Source organism: Diceros bicornis, chromosome 32, assembly GCF_020826845.1.
Source record: "Diceros bicornis minor isolate mBicDic1 chromosome 32, mDicBic1.mat.cur, whole genome shotgun sequence".
Classification (NCBI taxonomy): Eukaryota; Metazoa; Chordata; class Mammalia; order Perissodactyla; family Rhinocerotidae; genus Diceros; species Diceros bicornis.
In genome coordinates, this window is record NC_080771.1 from 4195868 (window position 1) to 4214030 (window position 18163).

The 18163-nt window shown below is 56.8% G+C and overlaps 1 protein-coding gene across 1 annotated transcript in view; it reads left to right on the top strand.

Annotated features, from left to right (window-relative positions):
• The window catches only part of NKD1 (NKD inhibitor of WNT signaling pathway 1), an 84548-nt gene extending 69015 nt beyond the window's left edge, over nt 1-15533 (top strand). Inside the window, exons 5-10 of the mRNA XM_058527784.1 lie at nt 3471-3577; nt 6876-6971; nt 11066-11213; nt 11745-11829; nt 13057-13184; nt 13964-15533. Of these exons, the coding sequence (XP_058383767.1) occupies nt 3471-3577; nt 6876-6971; nt 11066-11213; nt 11745-11829; nt 13057-13184; nt 13964-14553 (1154 nt within the window). The 3' untranslated portion in view covers nt 14554-15533. The remainder of the gene's footprint in view (nt 1-3470; nt 3578-6875; nt 6972-11065; nt 11214-11744; nt 11830-13056; nt 13185-13963) is intronic.
• Nucleotides 15534-18163: the final 2630 nt, after the last annotated feature.

The window sequence follows — 18163 nt, forward strand, 5'->3', positions numbered from 1 at the left end:
CGTGTGTGGAGGAGGGTGCCCCGGAGGAGGAGAGAGCAGGGACAGAGGTTTCTTTTCTTTGGGTTTTATCAAGTGGAACTTGAAAGGCAGCATGGAACCTGAAGCTGGTGTTCTGATAGCTTCCCTTTGAACTTGAAGTTCGGCTGCGATAAGCCTGGCCTGCTTATGCCTCCAGCCAGGACCTCTGCGGAGGCAGGCAGCAGCTGTGAAGGTGGAGCTGGCTTTTGTTTTTCTTTCTTCTTTGTCTTCTTCTTCTCCCCACCCCGGGGAGGGGGAGGAGTGAATAGAGGATGTTGCAGGCCCTGACAGCACCGTCAGCTGGGAGCTTGGCTCATCCACATCTTTGGCAAAGCCAGCATTTATTGAACACCACTGCGTGCAGGCCACGGTGCTAAGAGGCACTTTTCTCATCGCCCTCCCAGTAGCCACATGAGGGACAGACCGTCGCACCCCCATTTTACAGATGAGGAGACTGAGATCCAGAGGAGTCAGGCACCTTACCCCAGGCCGCCCAGGCCAATCAGCGGTAGAGTCGGGAGATGAGCCCAGGATGGGAGTCCAGATGTGCTTGTCCACTGGGCCTCTCCCGCCGAGCTCAGCTGCGCCCACTGCAGCTGCTGGGGGCTTGCAGAGCTGAGGGCTTCCCTTATGCTGGGAGCGGGGGGAGACCCGGCTTCCTGACTGGCGCAGACAAGCCTCTGGACCTTTTTGTCTCATTTTATCATCTTTCAAATGGGGGTGACGGAGGTACCTACTGCTTTGTGGGCTGGTGGACACACTGCGCATCACACCCTGCTGGTCCCATGATGGTGACAGCTCTGGCCCAGCAGGACACCAGTAGATTTGGGATGGAGGAGTCAGGGTGGCCCAGGCTGTATGCTCGGCTATGCTTGGGTCACTGCCTAATCACCCACCTGACTTCCCCGGAGCTTGGCGTCACCCTGGAGACACCTCCTGGCCATCGAGGTGCTCGCTTTGGAGAAGCAGGAAGCGCCAGATTTGGTTTTATCCGCTGCGTCAGAAGTGGTCAGCAACAGGACCTTCCCCCGACAGCCACCCCAACGGGAGGATGCCTTGGGCCACCCTGGAGGTCTCCGAGGAGCCAGATCTTTTAGGTTTGTGCTCATTGGCCTCGTTCTGTGAAACCACCAGGGAGGAGCTGGGGTCTGTGGTGGTGACGGGGTCTCTGGTCAGAGCCCCTGACAGCTCTAGGGAGTTGTTGCCTTGCTGTGGGGGCACCGTGGGCTGGGCGCTCCCCGCATCCTGCTGGGTGTGCCCTGGATGAAGAGAAGGAAGGGGGCACACAGGCATGGCTGCCCCGGCCCCCAGGCCCAGCTGAGAGGGCAGCTGAGGATGGAGGCGGGTCAGCCAGTGGCTGCCGTGGCCTTCCTGTCCCCGCCTGTCTGGACTGGTGACCGGAGCATCCTTATCTTTATCTCCTGCTCCCTTGTCCTGCTCCCCACCCTGGGCTGCCGTATGTGATATGATGCTTTTGTGTCTGTTTGTATTCCAAAGGCCTCAGGTTTTAGACCAAATGTCCTGATTCCCAAAAAATCAAATGCGGAGGGGACCTCACTCCCTGACTGTTCCTACTAGTGGCCGGGGCTGTTCCTAGCCCTTTCCAGTCTTAGCTCCTTGGGTCACATAGAATCCTCTGGGGAGGGGACTGTCATGCCCATTTTACAGTTGGGGAAACTGAGACAGCTAGAGAAGTCATGTGACCTGCTCTGGACCACACATGGTGGAGGGAGGCTCAGGACCCAAGCAGAGACCACCCCCTCCCAGGCTGGCTGAAAGAAACGATGCCAGGAATAGCACCAGGGGCCGCCTCGCGGAGGGGTCGTGGGTGTGAGTCAGGCCGCTTGGGTTCAAATCCCAGCCTCGCCATTTACTAGCAAAGCACTCAGCCTCTCTGTGCCTCGGTTTCCCACCTGGGAAGTGGAGCTACTGGCAGTACCTGCCTCACAGGGTTGCACTGAGGACCCAGCGAGTCGATGGATGGCAGGTGTTTCGTCAGCACTGCCTCAGGCCTGGGCCTGCGTGAGGTCACCGCCTCGTCTTTATGCAGGGAGGCCACCAAGGTGTGAGGGGCGCCATGGGAAGTGCTTCAGATAACTGCCGGAAAGGGCCAGGAGCGAAGCGGGAGAGCGTGGGCCCAGGCCCGACTTGGGGAGCCCCTACCATACCTTCCCCTGCTCCACTCCTAATCTGCAGTGGGTCCTAGTCTGCAGAGCTGGGGTGTGTGAGTGTCGGGGGGACGGGCTGGGGGGAGATGCAAAGCCCCCGCCTAGTTTCCTGGCCTGGTGGCCTCCTTTCTCCAGGCTCCTGACTTCCCAAGAAAGTCCACCCATGGTTGGGGCCACTGCCCAGGCGTCTCAGCTCCCCACTTGGCCCTCCTGGGCCCCCTGAGGTCGGGCATCGGGGGAGGCCCCTTGAGTGGGAGGCGGGCTCCGTCTGCTCACCTGTGAGGCAGGACAATGGGATCACCGTCCTGGGGAGCTGAGGGATCTAAAGAGAGAGGGGCTGTGAACGTGTTCTGGAAAAGCATGGCCCGGGGAGACCCGAGGTCCCTTATCAGGCCGAGATGAAAGGGGCAGAAGGGGCCGCAGGAGTCTGGTGAGACATTTCAAGATTTGATGGAGCTTTGTAGGCTGGGCCCTCAGTCGGGATGACGGCTGCCACCCTGGGCTGCCCACCTGGCTCCTCCTGGGGGTGTTTGTGGGAAACGGTGTCCGTAGGTCACGGGCTGTCACACCCTCCCTCCCTTTGCTCCTGGAAGGCCACACAAAGGGCCGTGACTTTTGGCGGAGGGGAGGACCCCCTGGGTGAGCAGAGTCTGAATGAAAGGCATGGGTGAGCTTGTTCCTGCAGATCCCATTTTGCGTGTGCGTGTGTGTGTGTGAACGTGCATGTGCACGTGCTGGTGCACACACATGCCCTTCACCATCTCAGCTGAACTCAATTCCTGTCCCCACTCCTAACCACCCACCGATGTGCTCTATGCTGGGCCTGGGCGGCCGGAGTCTTCGAGGAGGCCAAAATGACAGCACTGAAGGCAGCGAGACTCTGCAGAAAGCGACCGTGGTCCACGTGCTCCCTCTCGGGCCTCCAGGAGCACCCCTCTGCCCTCATCCACCCGACACTGCCCTGGGGGCCGCAGGCTGCTTCTCTGGGCTGCAGAGTCAGAGCAGAGGACGGAGGCCTGAGAGGCCCACTAGGGTAACCTGAGTGGCCAGCATGGACACCCCCTGGGAAGGGCTCTGCCTGGACATTCCCAGAGGCCGGAGAGCAGAGCAATTTTTGACTCCAGCAAACGGGCAGGGCAGGAAGGGGCCCCAGTGCCCTGGCGGTGGTCCTCCACACAGGTCCAGACAAAGCCACAGCGAGTGTGATGGCCCCGCAGCCCGGGGACTGGGCGTGGGGAGGCCCGGAACTCTCCTCCTCATGCTGCCTCACTTGCCTCCCCGCAGTGGCCCTGCCGCCCGAGAAGACGGACGGGCTGGCCAGCGGAGATGAGAAGAGGATGGAGAAGTCGAGCGAATCTTGCCCGGGCTCCAAGAAGCAGCTGAAATTTGAAGTAAGTTTCATTTCCTGGCGCCGGGCCCTGGAGAGGAGAGTTTCTCTTCTCGGTGGTGGTTTTCAAGGGCGGGAACTGAGGCCCATCTGGGTGGGAAGGCCCCTCACCTCCTGCCCCAGCTGGGGCCGCCTCGGCTCAGCACGAGCCCTGAGGACCCCTGCTGCCTGCCCCCGTCAGCCCCGGCCTCCAGCCTCTCAACGTGGGGTGGTGGCCAGAGTGTCCCACGGGGCTGTGGCCGGTAGTCTGGGGGAGGGATGTGAGAGTGGACAGGGGAGACCTCGCTCTGGCCCTGGCGCTGCTGTTACTGTACCCGGTGACCACTTCCTCTCTGGGCCTCAGTTTCCTGGTGGGTGAAATAAACCTTTTCTCCAGCTCCCGAGGCTGTTCTGGGGAACGTGTGGGGGCTCTCGGGTGGGTGGACAGCCAGGAGGCAGGAGGCCTTGGGCGAGTCCCTGACTCTGTCTGAGACTCAGTTTCCCCACACGGTTAACAACAAAAGGGACGTGACCTCCCAGGACTCACTGTCCATCCCGCCCCACCCCTGAACAGTGTGTTAAGCTCCTTCTGTGCACTGAGCACAGGGCCCCATGCTGAGAGCGAGACCCAGACCTGCCCGCCGGAGCTTGCCGGCTCCTCTCCACTCTCCTTTTCCCTCCCACCCTCCTCCCCTGTCTTCCTTCATGAGACCATTGGGGTGCAGCTCTGGGGCCACAGGCCGGGGTTCATATCCCAGCCATGCCGCCACCTCACTTTCCTCCCCTGTGCAGTGGGGACAGTAACAATATCTATCTCATCGGGATGGTGTAACATGATGAGTTGATGCATGTGAAGTGCATACGGGGGTGTCCAGGACCGAGTAAGCGCTTTCCTTCTTCCTTCCAACCAATGTTGATTGATACCTGCTCATTACCACGGGACCCAGCAGTGACCTGGGGGTGGCTCCTGCCCTCGCGGAGCACAGTGTGGTGAGGGGGACAGATGAGTGACCCGGACCCAGAAACTGCACAGTTGGTGATGTGACGGGGATCTGGGAGCATGGGAGTGGGGGCGGTCACCTAAGTCAGGGCGGAGGGGTGTGAATGATGGACACTTTGGCAATTCCAGACTCTCTGTCTGGGGAGGGCGAGTGTCTGAGTTGGCCTCTGAGTGGAAGAGGAAGAGTTGGGAGAGGAGACACACGGGGGCACCTTTGGGATAAGGAGGGCACTTCAGGCCAAGGGAACAGCAGGAGCAAAGTGCCCACATGTTGTGTGAGAATAACAGGCTGCATTGTGTGGCTGGCACATGGAGGGTGGGGAGTGGGGGGAGGTGACACTGGAAAGGGAGTAAGACGGGTGACAAAGGGCCCTCAGTGCAGGAGCTGAGGGGCAGGCAGCGTCCACTTGAGGATCAGAGTTGCTGGCTTCTTCCTGAGTGCACCCGGGTCCCTGCAGGTCGTCTCGGGATGCTTAGCAAAGCCGAGGCCCGAGCCCAGCGGCAGAGGGAGGGCCCAGACTGGATGGCTCACTTCCCTGGAAGCCCGAGTGGGTCTGTTTCTGGAAGGGGGCAGGCTCACTGCCTGGGACTCCTCCATGGCCCATGAGGAGGACTCACCTGAGGGGTCCTGGTGGGGGGCAAGAAGACGCGCGTGATAGGAGTGGGGGAGGTGGGGAGAGTTTCTGAACTTCAAACCCCAGCTGTCTGTGGAGCCGAGCGGAGGGGCCGGGAAGAGCGAGTCAGGTGAACACGGTGGGGTGGGGGTGTGTGTGTGTGCAGGAGCATGTGTGCAGATGTGTGTACGGGGCAAGTGCTGTGCCACATGAAACGGTGCCTCGGAGAGCAGAGTGGGCACTTGGCAGGCACCAACGGGCATGTCACAACCGAAGGAAGGCTGACTTTGAACTCAGCGTGGGCCGCCCGAGAGCTGCGGGCAGGAACTGGCTTGGAGCTGCAGAAGCCGGGGCAGGGTTGCCGTGCTCGGGCACACGCCCGCCGGCGCTCAGAGGCCAGGTTCCATCTTCTCTCGGGGCCTGAGCCTGTCCTCATGCCGGGCCAGCCGGGGCACAGGGAAAGGAGAGGTGGGCCGAGGCAAGATGTGGAACAGAATGGTCTGGGAGCATCTTTGCTTGCTTTCGTAGAATCTCGTGCATCTTAATGGCCCTTTGTGGAGTCTCTTTCCCCAAATGGCCATCCTTTCTAGAACTCTCTGTCTGGTGTTTGGCCCCTGCATACGTAACGCTGGTGACTTAGCTCACACTTCCCAGAGTCCCTGTGGTTGGACACCTCGGGTTGTGTGAGCCATGGTAATGAAGTCATTGTTCTGTTAATCATGACAGCAAAGACAGTAGCAGCTACTGCCATTGATCGGGCTTTTCTCTGCCCAGCAGTTTCCGTACTTGTTTCCAATTCCTCCAGAGCAGACCCCGGGACAAGGACTTGGGAGGTGATGCTGGGAGCAGGGAAGGAGGGAAGCCAATAACAGGTTAAAGAGGGGATCACCACCAGGGCAGCTGGGCCTCAGTCTCCTGGGGACCCTCCAAGAGCCATGCAGAGCGCGCTCAGGTTTGTCCCTATGGGGGCGAGGAGGCTGGGGTCTTATCTAGCGGCTCGGCCCCTCCCTTGGTCAGGTCTGGCCTGGGCATTCAGTCCCCGGCTCCTTAGGGCTGCCCTCGGAGCAGGAGGTCAGGATCTGTCCACCACAGCCACGGGGGAATGCCGAGGTGGGCCGGATGGACATGGGGTAGGTCAGTTAATGCTGCCAACAACACGATGAGGTGGATGCTGTCGTTTTCCATAATTTACCTGAGGGGAAACTGAGGCACAGAAAAGACACACCCAGGGTCATGCAGCTGTGGAGGGCCATGCAGGGGCTGGCACCTGGGGCTGACTCTGGCTCTTACTGGTTACCCTTACCTGCCTCCAGGTCAGGTGCCACCCTGGGGGTCCCCCCACAGCTTCCCAAGTTACTGTTCCCTGTGTCTTCCAGGAGCTTCTAGCCCTTGGTCCAAGTTCAGTCTTCCTGAGGCCTCAGACCCCTCCCCCTTGTGTTTCCTTTGCCTTTGAAGACCCAGGAACTGTCTGGCACCCCTGCAGGCATCTCTCCCCAGGCCAAACCTCCCCTCCCCTGCCCTCCCCTCCCCTCCCCTCCCCTCCCCTCCTCTCCCCTGCCCGGCCTGGCATCTCTACCTGGCCCATCATGTCTTGTTCCTTGTGCTCTTCCTTACGCAGGGTCGGGGGAGGGCAGCCCCGTGACCTGGCCTCTGGGTGTCACAGCCACTGGGTGACCAGCCACGCCCGTGTGTTGTCTGTTTGTGTCCAGGAGCTACAGTGTGACGTGTCTGTGGAGGAGGACAGCCGGCAGGAGTGGACCTTCACCCTGTATGACTTTGACAACAATGGCAAGGTCACCCGAGAGGTGAGTGTGTCTGCCTGGCCTCCGGCCGCTGGCCACGCCCTTGGGCACAAGAACATTCATCGTGAGACTGGCCATGGCTACCCCATCCCCTTCTCCTGAAGTGGGTCCTGCTCCTAAGGGCAGGGTGACAGGCAGCCATGGGGAGGGAGGGTGGAGCAAGGCTGTTGGGGCTTCAGGGAGACCTGCAGGGGCTCCCAGAGCTGCTGGTGAGTGGGCAGAGGTGACAGAGAGGAAGGGGCAGGAGGCAGGCGCAGAGCCCCGAGGCCTCCCCGGAGGAGGGCTCTCTGTGGTCCCGGAGCTCTGGGGCGAGGCTGGGACCACCCCAGGCTCCTTCCCACCTCAGCCAGTCTGCCCCGGCTGGGTGGGCACGCGAAGGCCAGGCAGTGGCTCCCTCCACTGCTACAGGAATGAGCACCCCAGCCCTCAGGGCGCGGCCAGCCGCTCTGTCCATGGCCTCGTCACGGCCTGCTCTTCCTCGCCCTGCCCTCAGCCCTCCTCCCACGTCTCTCCTCCCTGTGTTCCCCCCCCCCTTCATATTGAGCACCTGCTGTGTGCATCCACTATGTACTAGGGGTGAGGACACCAGGGAACAGCACAGACACAGTCTCCAACTGTTTTGCCATGAGTTTGTGATGCTTTCAGTGGCCAATTCTGGGTCATGTGCTCATTCTGGAGCTGAGGGAAGTTATTTGATACAGGAGCCACATGGACTGAAAGTGGGCAAGGGGATAGATTTGGCTCCCAAAATAAAATCAAGGTACAGTCATTAGGGGAAGGGGGTGGGTTCTGCACAGGCAAAGCCCCAGAGGGGCCTGGTGCTTGGGAAGCGGTGGAGACCCTTCCTGGTTTGGGACCCCACAGAGATGGGGGCTGGTTTAAGTGACCCCCCAAGTCCCCTCCAGCTGTGATGCTCTGTGGGAGGGGTTACTGTTTTCCAGAGCGAGGAGCCGCTCTTCCTCCCCAGCCTGTTGGGAATGGCAGCTGGGGTGCCATTGTCTTCAGAGAGAAACATGTCACGGACTTGAAACCTGAGTCACTGAGCTGGGTTGGGGTGGCCCGGCTGTTTGGGAAGGCCGCGCGGGGGACAGCCAGGCTGGGCTTCTCGGGGGTGTGGGGGCATTGCCCTCTCTTCTGACACGTGCAGCGGCCAAGACGCCGCCTCTGGGAGCTGCCGTCTCCCTTCTTTCTGGTGCAGAACATGCTGAGGAGCCTCACGCGCTGACCACAGAGGGGTGCCCCCACCCGGGAGGCCTCGTGGAAGCCTGCCGGCAGGCACTGCTTTCTGATTCTGCATCCGCCCTCCTTTACCCCTTGGCCACGAGAGAACCCACAAGGAAGTGAGGGTGCCCTAGCCCACCCTGGAGAAAGCCTTCCCTGGATCGTGTCTTCCTCCTGCCCAGGAGCGGGAAAGTTGGCTTCCAGTCGAGGGAGGACCCAGCCTGGTGTTTCCCCTGGTCTATTTTTAGCCCCAAAGCCACTCCTCAAATCTGGCTATAAATACTGCTCCCCTCCGCGCTCTCTGGCCGTCGGCATGCATGTTCCTGTGTGCTAGGGCGGGTGGGCCCCCAGCTCACTGCAGCCGCAGCCCAGAGCTGGTGTCTGGGCCGATCTCCCAACCCAGGAGGAAGTACCTGTTCGTCTTCAGGCGTTCATTCGTGCAGCGTGCATTCACTAGCACCTCGTCCTGTGTGCCAGTGCGCAACCCTGTACTGGACTGATTTTCCAGCTGGCATTGCCAAAGCACGCTTGTTCCTGCCCTGAGCCAGCCGGGACCTGCTGGGACCACACACCAGGGCCCCAGGCTGGTATATGATGCTTGGTGGGCAGTGTTGGCAGACCTCACCTTCCTCATCCATAAAATGGAGATAATGACGTGACCTTCATGGGCCTCCTAAGATGGTGGGAGAGAGTGGCACACGTGGCTGTGCAGAGCCGCTCAAGAGAAGGGGAGGAAGGGAGAAAAGGAGACATCTGTGGGCCTCGCCGGAAGAGCCAGGATTGCTGAGCGAGCCAGCAAGTGAGTGGCTGGAGCCTGGGTCTCAAACTGGCGGCCCCCACAATCCCAATCTAGCCCCCAGATGTTCGGGCCCAGCCCCCTAGAGGGTTTTGTTAAAAACTAAGTTATCACAGGCAACAAAAGTAAAAGTAGATAAATGGGAGTACGTCAAAGTGAAAAACTTCTGCGCATGAAAGGCCACAGTCAACAGGGTGAAAGACAGCTTGCGGAATAGGAGAAAATATCTGCAAATCATCTATCTGATAAGAGATTGAGATTGAGAATATGCAAAGAACTCCTACAACTCAACAACAAGAAACCAAACAACTCAATTAAAAAATGGGCAAAGGATTTAAATAGATATTTCTCCAAAGACGACATACAAATAGACAATGAGCACATGAAGAGATGTTCAACATCACTAATCATTAGAGAAATGCAAATAAGAACCACGATGAGATTCCACCTTACACCCATTAAGATGGCTACTATAAAAACAAAACAGAAAGAAAATAACAAGTGTTGATGAGGATGTGGCGAAATTGGAACCCTTGTGTTCTGTTGGTGGGAATGCACAATGGTGCAGCTGCTGTGGAAAACAGTATGGTGGTTCCTCAAAAGATCAAACAGAATTACCACATGACCCAGCAATTCCACTCCTGGGTGTATACCCTAGAGAATTGAAAGCAGGGTCTCCAAGAGATACTTGTACACCCATGTTCATGGCAGCACTATTCCAACAGCTAAAAGGTAGAAGCAACCTAGTGTCCATCGATGAATGGACACTAGGTTGATGAATAAAATATGGTATATCTCTACAGTGGAATATTATTCAGCCTTAAAAAGGAAGGAAATTCTGACACGTGACAATATGGATGAACCGTGAGGACATTATGCTAAGTGAAATAAGCCAGTCACGAAAAGACAAATACTGTATGATTCCACTTGTATGAGGTTCCTAGAGTAGTCAAATTCATAGGGACAGAAAATAGAATGATGCTTGCCAGGGGCTGGGGGGAGAGAGGAATAGTATTGAAAAAAATTAATGTAGTTGCCAGTACCAAAGACTCTGAAGATTTAAAGAGATTCTGGATCTCTGGCTTCTCTGGGATGACTCTCAGCCCACGTTGCCACAGGGAAGTCAGCTGAGCTGTGTGGCCACCACCTCCTGTGGGTGGGGCCAGTGCTCCAGTTGGCCCCACCGTTCCCAGTCACCCATCCACATACCTGCCTGGCCACGGCAGTGCTCAGTGTCACCTCTAAGAGCTATGGGTGGGGATCAAGGGATGGCTGAGTCCATCCGTGTTCATGAAGAGTTGCTGGGCAGATAATTGGCCATCTATGGACCTGACCTATAGAGAACAAATACCTTTTCCAGAGGTTTCCAACGTCATTTAAAGCAGGAAGTCTTCCCTCAGACAAACGACCTTAGCAGATGCCGGGAGACCCGGTCACCCCTCTATCCCCCAGTTAGAAGTCTTTGAGACGCCTCAGAGAGCACGGATTGGACACCACTGTTCTGGTTGAGGGGTAACTGAGGCCGGAGTGAAGATGAGATTGGTCAGGTTCTCACAGAATGGTTTATCTTTAGGGACACATCTACTTCTGCACTTTTCATTCAGAAGGTGCTCATCAGACCTGAAGCAGATGCTGTGGCTGCCCCACCCCCAATACCCCCTGCCCACCTCGGAGTTTGCCTGTGTCTCTGGGGGACAGTGCCCACCGTAGGGGCTTTCTCTGGTGCTGGGAGCTGGTGCAGCCTTGCGGGACAGCCCAGAAGTCTGGAGGATGTAGGGACCCTGGGGGAAGCTCTCAACCAGCGAGGGATGAGAGCTCCCTGAGGCGGGGTCCTCACAGTCCCTCCGAGGGCCCCAGTATGCCTGAGCCTGGTTGCCCGCGGCCGTGCCGGGACTTCCAGGTCATTCGCTCTCCCTGCTTCCTCACTCCTACATCCTCAGATTCCCTTCCAAATGGACCTCTTACATCCTAGTTTTGGCCTTAGGCTCAGCTCTGGGGGGACCAGAGGGGTTTCACCGGGCCCTCTGATACCCGTGTTTTAAGTGCACATGTGTGGGTTTCTGCTTCCCTCCCCATCCAGGACATCACCAGCCTGCTGCACACCATCTACGAGGTGGTCGATTCCTCCGTCAACCACTCCCCTGCGTCGAGCAGGACGCTGCGGGTGAAGCTCACCGTGGCCCCCGATGGCAGCCAGGGCAAGAAGAGCGTCCTCCTCAGTCACCCTGGTGAGGGGCTGGAGGGCATCCCAGGGGCCGGTCCTCCCCCAGCTCTCAGGAGGGATCAAATCCCCACCTGGGAGGAGTGGAGGGCAGTCCTGGGGGCTTTCTCCGGGAGCTACTCTGTGGACAGGTGGGACTGGAGCGGGTCCTTGAAGGAGTAGGGTTTGGGTAGGGAGGGGGTTCCAGATGGAAGGCCCTGCATAAGCAAAGCACTGGAGGTGGGCATGGGCTACAGCAAAGGCTTGTGTCGTGATGGGGGTGGAGAGGCACAGGGCCTTGAGGGCCAGCTAAGGAGTCTGGGGGAGGGGGTGAGTCTGGGGGAGGAGGTAAACAGTACAGGTAGCTGTGAGACCCCTCTCTCTAGTCCTGGCTCTGTGAACCCTCACACAGAGCCATTGTGAAGCTGCTCTGGGCCAGCTTTCCAGGGCTGCATGCCAGGCAGCTTGGAAAACCTGGGCAGGGCAAACCTGGAAAACCAGGAGGCTGGTGGGCACAGGAGCAGGCTGCTCACGGGGCTGTTTCTCGGGCGGGACTCAGATCTACAGAGCACCAGGCCCAGAGCGGAGACCAAGCCCGCCGAGGAGCTGCGAAGCTGGGAAAAGAAGCAGCGCGCCCCCCTCAGGTATGGTGGGCACGGGCGGCGGCAGCGGCCCAGCGCAGCTGAGCACGTCTTGAGCACCAGCTGTCTACCTGCATCTGAGGGACTCTGAGCAGGAGGTTCCAGTCCTCAGTCTCTTCAGGGAGACTGGCTCACAAATCAAACTCAGTTTTTAAAAATGGTTAAATGTAGGTCCACTTGCTTCTTCCGAAACGCTTTGGGCCAGATTGCTTTGGAATTCAGCATTTGTGGAGTTGGGGAAGGTGCTTGGTGTATTTCTCATGCATTATATCTGGGATCTGTCAGCCCCTCAGGATTTAGCACGTTGGTATTTCTGCAGGGAGACGTGTGCCTGTTCACACACACGACATGAAGACTCGAGCGACCGTCACGTCCTTTTAGGGCAGGACTGCCAAATGGGTTATGAAAAATCTTTGTTTTCAGGCTTTGTGGATTTCCAAATTGTGGATAAACGATTATAAGGCTGCAATTACCTTTCACCTGTTGTTATTTCTTTAAATACAAGGGAGGAAGGGAGGGAAGGAAGAAAAGAGAGAGACTGTTTAAAGACAAGCATTGAGCAAACAGCAACATGCAATGACAGTAACGTAGGAGGCGTGAGGATATGGTAACCTATCGTGAGAATGGAAAGGAAGTGACGGGTGTTGGAGAAGCACTAGCTATGGGGGAAGAGAGAGGGCTAAGAACCAGGGGCCCCCAGGCTGGCTGCAGATGTGGGGCTGTGCTGGGGTGAGTGGGGAGGCAGGGAGGTCAGGGGGCAGCTCACAGAGGCCCTTGAAGGGGAGGGGCAGGGAGCCCAGAATCCTGCAGGGGGAGAATGGTGGCCTCTGGCAGAGCCTCTCTCCCCGCCCCCTCTGCACACACACTGGGAAGGCCCACTCCGGCCGTTGGGCAGGTTATGGAGTCTGCCAGCCTCGACTCCAGTGGTCTGGGGGCTTCTGCTGCCTGCACCCCCCAGGGAACCAGGGTTCGAAGGCTGGCTTTGGGGCATCCTTAAGTTCTGACCAGTAACCCCTCTCCTTGGCTGTGGCCTATCCAGTCCTCCGGGAGACCCAGGGCAGCCGGCAGGGGTCTGTGTCTCATCAGCAGGGAAGGAAATGGAGGCACAGAATGCCGAGATGGCCACTCTCTCCCCACCCCCTTCCCAAGACCCCGAAGGGTCCAGAAGGATTTGTCCTGGTGTCTTCCCAGGAGCCCATGCCCACCCGCTCACTTGCCTTCCCACCCCAGGTTCCAGGGCGACAGCCGTCTGGAGCAGCCTGGCTGCTACCACCACTGCGTGGATGAGAACATCGAGAGGAGAAACCACTACTTAGATCTCGCCGGGATAGAAAACTACACGTCCCAGTTTGGGCCCGGTAAGGCGCCTTGTGCCCCTGTGAACGGGGAGAGCAGGGCGCGGCTGGTGGGCAGGTGGTGGTCGCTGTTCCCCGGGGGATGGGGGAAGATGGAGCTTTTATTAGACAGGTTAAAGATATTATTGGAGGAGATGACATTTAAAACATTTTAAAAATTAATATGTGCACAAAGTTGAACCAAATCAAATAGCATCTGAGGGCTTATATTACAATGGAAAACAACAGGTCCTTGCTGCACCCCAACCCACCCCCGCCCTGCCCCCTGTCTGGCCGTTTCTTCCGATGAGGACCCCCGCTTTGCTAAGCAAAACGCTGTTCTGTCTTTATGAGCTCTTGACATCTTAGCTCTTGCTAAGGTAAATGAAGACGTAACCCACTGAATTTCGCTCCCCAACTCCCTTCTCCCCTTCCTCCTCCTGTGTTAATTCCTCTGTGGGTTCCCTCCATGGGTGAAGGAACATGCCTATAGATTTCCTTCGTGCCCAGTGACCTCAGACAGTTATCAATGTCTCTGGCTCTCTCTTTCGCTTCTCTCTCGAAAGAGAATTCATTTTTTTACGACCTAACAGAGAAACAGTTCTTCTCACTTAGCAGATGGCCAAGTTCCATTCCGGAGAGGTTTCCTGCAAGGCAGCCAGGAGCAGTCAGGGGGAGTGCCAGTGAGGAACAGCTGGTGTTTATCAGTCTTGGAGTACTAGGGGCGGGGGTGATTTCTGGGGCACGGGGCACACCAGCACACAGTAGGTGCTCATTAAATATCTGTTGCATTTTGTTCCTAGGCTCCCCATCAGTGGCCCAGAAGTCAGAACTGCCCTCCCGCATCTCCAACCCCACTCGATCTCGCTCCCATGAGCCGGAAGTCCTCCATGTCCCCCACCGCAAGCCCCATGGCATGGACCCTGGCTCCTTCCACTTCCTTGACACCCCATTCGCCAAGGTCTCGGAGGTCCAGCAGCAGCTCCGGGGCACCCAGGACGGGAGCAAGCACTTTGTGAGGTCCCCCAAGGCCCAGGGCAAGAGTGTGGGTGTGGGCCACATGGCCAGAGGGGCAAGAAGCAAACCCCCTCTGGGACCCACCATCCCTGCGGTGTCCCCATCTGCCCACCTCGCTGCCAGCCCGGCCCTCCTCCCCACTCTGGCACCCCTCGGGCACAAGAAGCCCAAGCATCGAGCCAAGGAGAGCCAGCAGGGGTGCCGGGGCCTGCAGGCGCCACTGGCCCCAGGTGGCGCTGTCATGGGGCGGGACCATGTGAGGGAGCTGCCCACCGTGGTGGTGTACGAGAGCCAGGCCGGCCAGGCGGTCCAGAGACACGAGCATCACCATCATCACGAACACCACCACCATTACCACCACTTCTACCAGACATAGAGTCCCTCCCCGGAGCCCCGCCCACCATATGAAGGACCCCCTCCCCCCACACCCCCAAGGCATTATTATTCTATTAATTATTGTTATTATGACGATTATTGTTATTAATAATTATTGTTACTCCACTAATATTCAGCTAGCCTCCATGTAGAAGATATATGGAAACACAGAAGTAAACTTTTATTTATATGTTGTGGGGACTGCATAACTTACCCAAGAAATGACTCTGGGTGTGGAAGTGGCCTCTAAGTGGCAGAAGCTCCCTTGGGCTCTGGAGCTGCAGTGTCCATGAAGGAGGGCCCACACCCTTCCCAGCCCTGGGGAGCCCTCCGCCAGAACTCTGCCCACCCCTATCTCTTCCGGGAGAACACCCTCACCTGGCCCAGCTTCCAGAGACCCTCGAAACCTCCGAGAAGACAAACAGCTACTACCTCTTAGTATTATTCTGATTTTATTTTGCCCTTAACTTGTAACGTGCTACAAGGCATTTCAGCGGACTACAGGCACACGACCTCCCCGGCTGTTGTATTTTTGTGTTCCAACCTAGAAACCTGAGCTATCCTTTCTGGAGTTATCATTCACGCCTTTCCAGTGGGATCATGCCCTTGCCCAAAACCAGCCCCATCTTTCTGCCATGTACAACACGAAAATACACTTCTCCTCCTTCCCTCCTTCTCCTCTCTTCTTTAGAAAGACACACACACATATATTTAAAGACTGCCTCTGAAGCCAGCCTTCCCATTTTGGAAACCTCTGGAGAGGGAACCAACCACATGAACAAGCGTGGTTTTCCAAGATCGGGCAATTGTGTGTTGTCGGTTGTGACCGAAGATGTGGAAACCTCGTGTTCTACCGTTGGCAAATATATACGTAGCTACGTACCTACATGGTTCTCCGGCAGAGCTCTCTGTATCGATAGGTAGATGCCATCTGTCCATTTCTATGTATCTTTCTATAAATATACACTCTCAGGTACCTTCTCTGGTGTACAGAAATCGGTGGTTTGCTTCCCCAGACACTTCCTGAGCCCAGGCGTGACCCCGCGTGCCTCCCATTGGGGCCGCTGTCCATCAGGTGCTGGCAGCCACTTGCTTCTCATCAGGGCCCTTTCTCGGGTTTTGGGATCTGATAGATTTTGGAGAGGCTGGCTGGAGTACAGAAGCTTGAAGGGAAATGGGGACAGTGGCCAGAGTGGGGACCCCAGAGCAGTGTCCTCTGCAGAACAGGATCTTGTCTGATGAGGACCTGGGGAGACCAGGAAAAGGACCACCAGCCATTCGGGGACCCCGTGAAAAACAGATGACCCGCACACTCCGACTGGGTAATTTGAGGAGAGCTTAAAAAGGGAATATTTACAAAGTGTGGGCAAAGCCTCCTGAAAGAGTGCAGAATTCTGGGCCAGCACTGTGAGTGCCACTTGCATCCCTGGGGTGGACGGGGTAGGGGGACCCATCAGCAGGCAGAGGGGTGGGGGCGGGGAGGGCACCTGAAGGAGCCGTGACATTTGCGTCAGGGACTCAGCCAGCCTTGGGGACCCTACAGGGAAATCAACATCCTGGCCTCACTCCCTGCCCACCCTGCATCCCACTGAGGCCGCGTTGGCTGAAGCCCCCGGGAGCCAGAGGGCAAGGGAGCTGGTGATGAAGGTCACACATCCTTCTTCCAGGGCAGAGAGGAGAGTGGAGGTGAATCTGGAGGGACACAAGAAGAAAAAGGGATGCCAGCTGCCTGCCTTTCTGCTGCTCAGTCTCCCAGCTGGCATCCCCTTTTCCACGGCCTGTGGTTTTGGTTGAATGCTGTTGGTGAGGACTTATTTTTGAAGATAGTGGACTTAGTTGTTGTCACCATATTATTAATTTTACTAGTTACCAGTGTGCCTAGGATTGGATTAGTACAGTTAATCCTTACATTTGAGGATTATGAGTGGCCAGTGGAAGCTCAGGGAGCGCATCAGGCTCAGAGAGGTTAAGTAACTCTCTTGAGACCACACAGCAGGTGGCAGGGGTGGGATTCTCGTCTTCCCCATGATCCCGTCACCATCAGGTTTGGGCTTCCCTAGTTTTGGGCTGTAGGCTTCTGTCAGTCAGGATCTGATGCAAACTGATGGAATGTAACCAACCCAGGGAAGGCAGGGAGGGAGCTGGCTTTGAGACGAAGCATCCAGGATGTGAATGAAGCTGAGACTGGCTGGTTCTTGCCCCTCCCTCTCTGGGTTTATACTTCTGCCCCACATACTTCGTCGTGGTGGGGGACCTGCTGGCACCCTGGGCTGCACAACCAGGATCTGCCACCAAGGAAAAGGAGCTTCCACTAAAGGAAGCCAAGGAAGGATTCTGATTGGCTGGGCTCAGATCCGGTGCCTGTCCCCTAGACCAATCACCGTGGCCCACCTGGGGTCACATGTCCAACCTGCAGCAAGAGGGCGGGGTCTGTGTCAGAAGAAAGGGGAGGAGAGATGCTGAGCAGACGGGAGCTGAGGGCCCCCGGGGCCCGGAACTGCTGCGACTGGGGGGACGATTCGGGGGACGAGCCAGGAGTTGGGTCCACGCCGGGAGCGTCTCTGTGGCCTGGTGGCTTTAGAGCCCTCAGCCCCTGAGAGGAGATTCCCAGCCGTCTCCCCCAGCCCCACGCCTGTCAGGATTCTGTTATTTTGTGGTAACTGGGATTTACCTAACTTTAAAAAATCATTAAAAAAAATAGTACCATGTGCACACGTAAACGATTCAAATAGTACAAAAAAGGTGCAGTCAACAGTACACTTCCCTCAGCCCCCCTGACTCCAGCCTCCTGGATGCCTTCCCCGGGCTGTTCAGTGTGCATGACGGCTGTGAGCACAGACTTTGGTGCCAGGCTGCCTGGGTTCAAATGCCGACCTCTCCCTTAGTAGCTCTGTGCTGCACCTGAAAAACTGTACCTCTCCAGCCTCAGTTTCCCCTGTATAGAGGGGGATCGTAAGAAACCTAACTCAGACGGTTGTCGTGAGAATTCCGTCAGTTAAAAATGTGGCTGGCCCGTCTAAGCACTATGAGTGTCAGCTGCCGTTATTTACGTGAATAAACGCATTTATATAAGAGCTCCCCATTTCAATTTTCTTATTTTTTAAAGACTTGATTGTTTTCAGAGCAGTTTTAAGTTCACAACCAAATTGAGAGGAAGGTACAGAGATTTCCCGCAAACCCCCTGCCCCTGCTTATGCATGGCCTCCCCCATTATCAACATCACTCACCAGAATGGCACATTTTTTACCAAAGATGAACCTACACTGACACATCATTATCACCCAAAGTCCACAGTTTACCTTAGGGTCTACTCCTGGGGGTGTACATTCCACCGGTTTGGACAAATGTATAGTGACGCAATCCATCGTTATAACATCATTCAGACTATTTCCACTGCCGTGAACATCCCCTGTGCTCGGCCTAGACATCTCTCCCCCACCTCCAATTGTGTTATTTTTAAAAATATTTCAAAGTTTGAAACGGAAAACTGTGTAACAGTAACTGCGAGCTCACCACCCAGATTTTGCAAATGCTGGCATTTTGCAATATTTATCTCAGGTCTATTTTTAGGAAAGAAAATACTGCGGTTACTGCTTAATCCCCTTCCCACC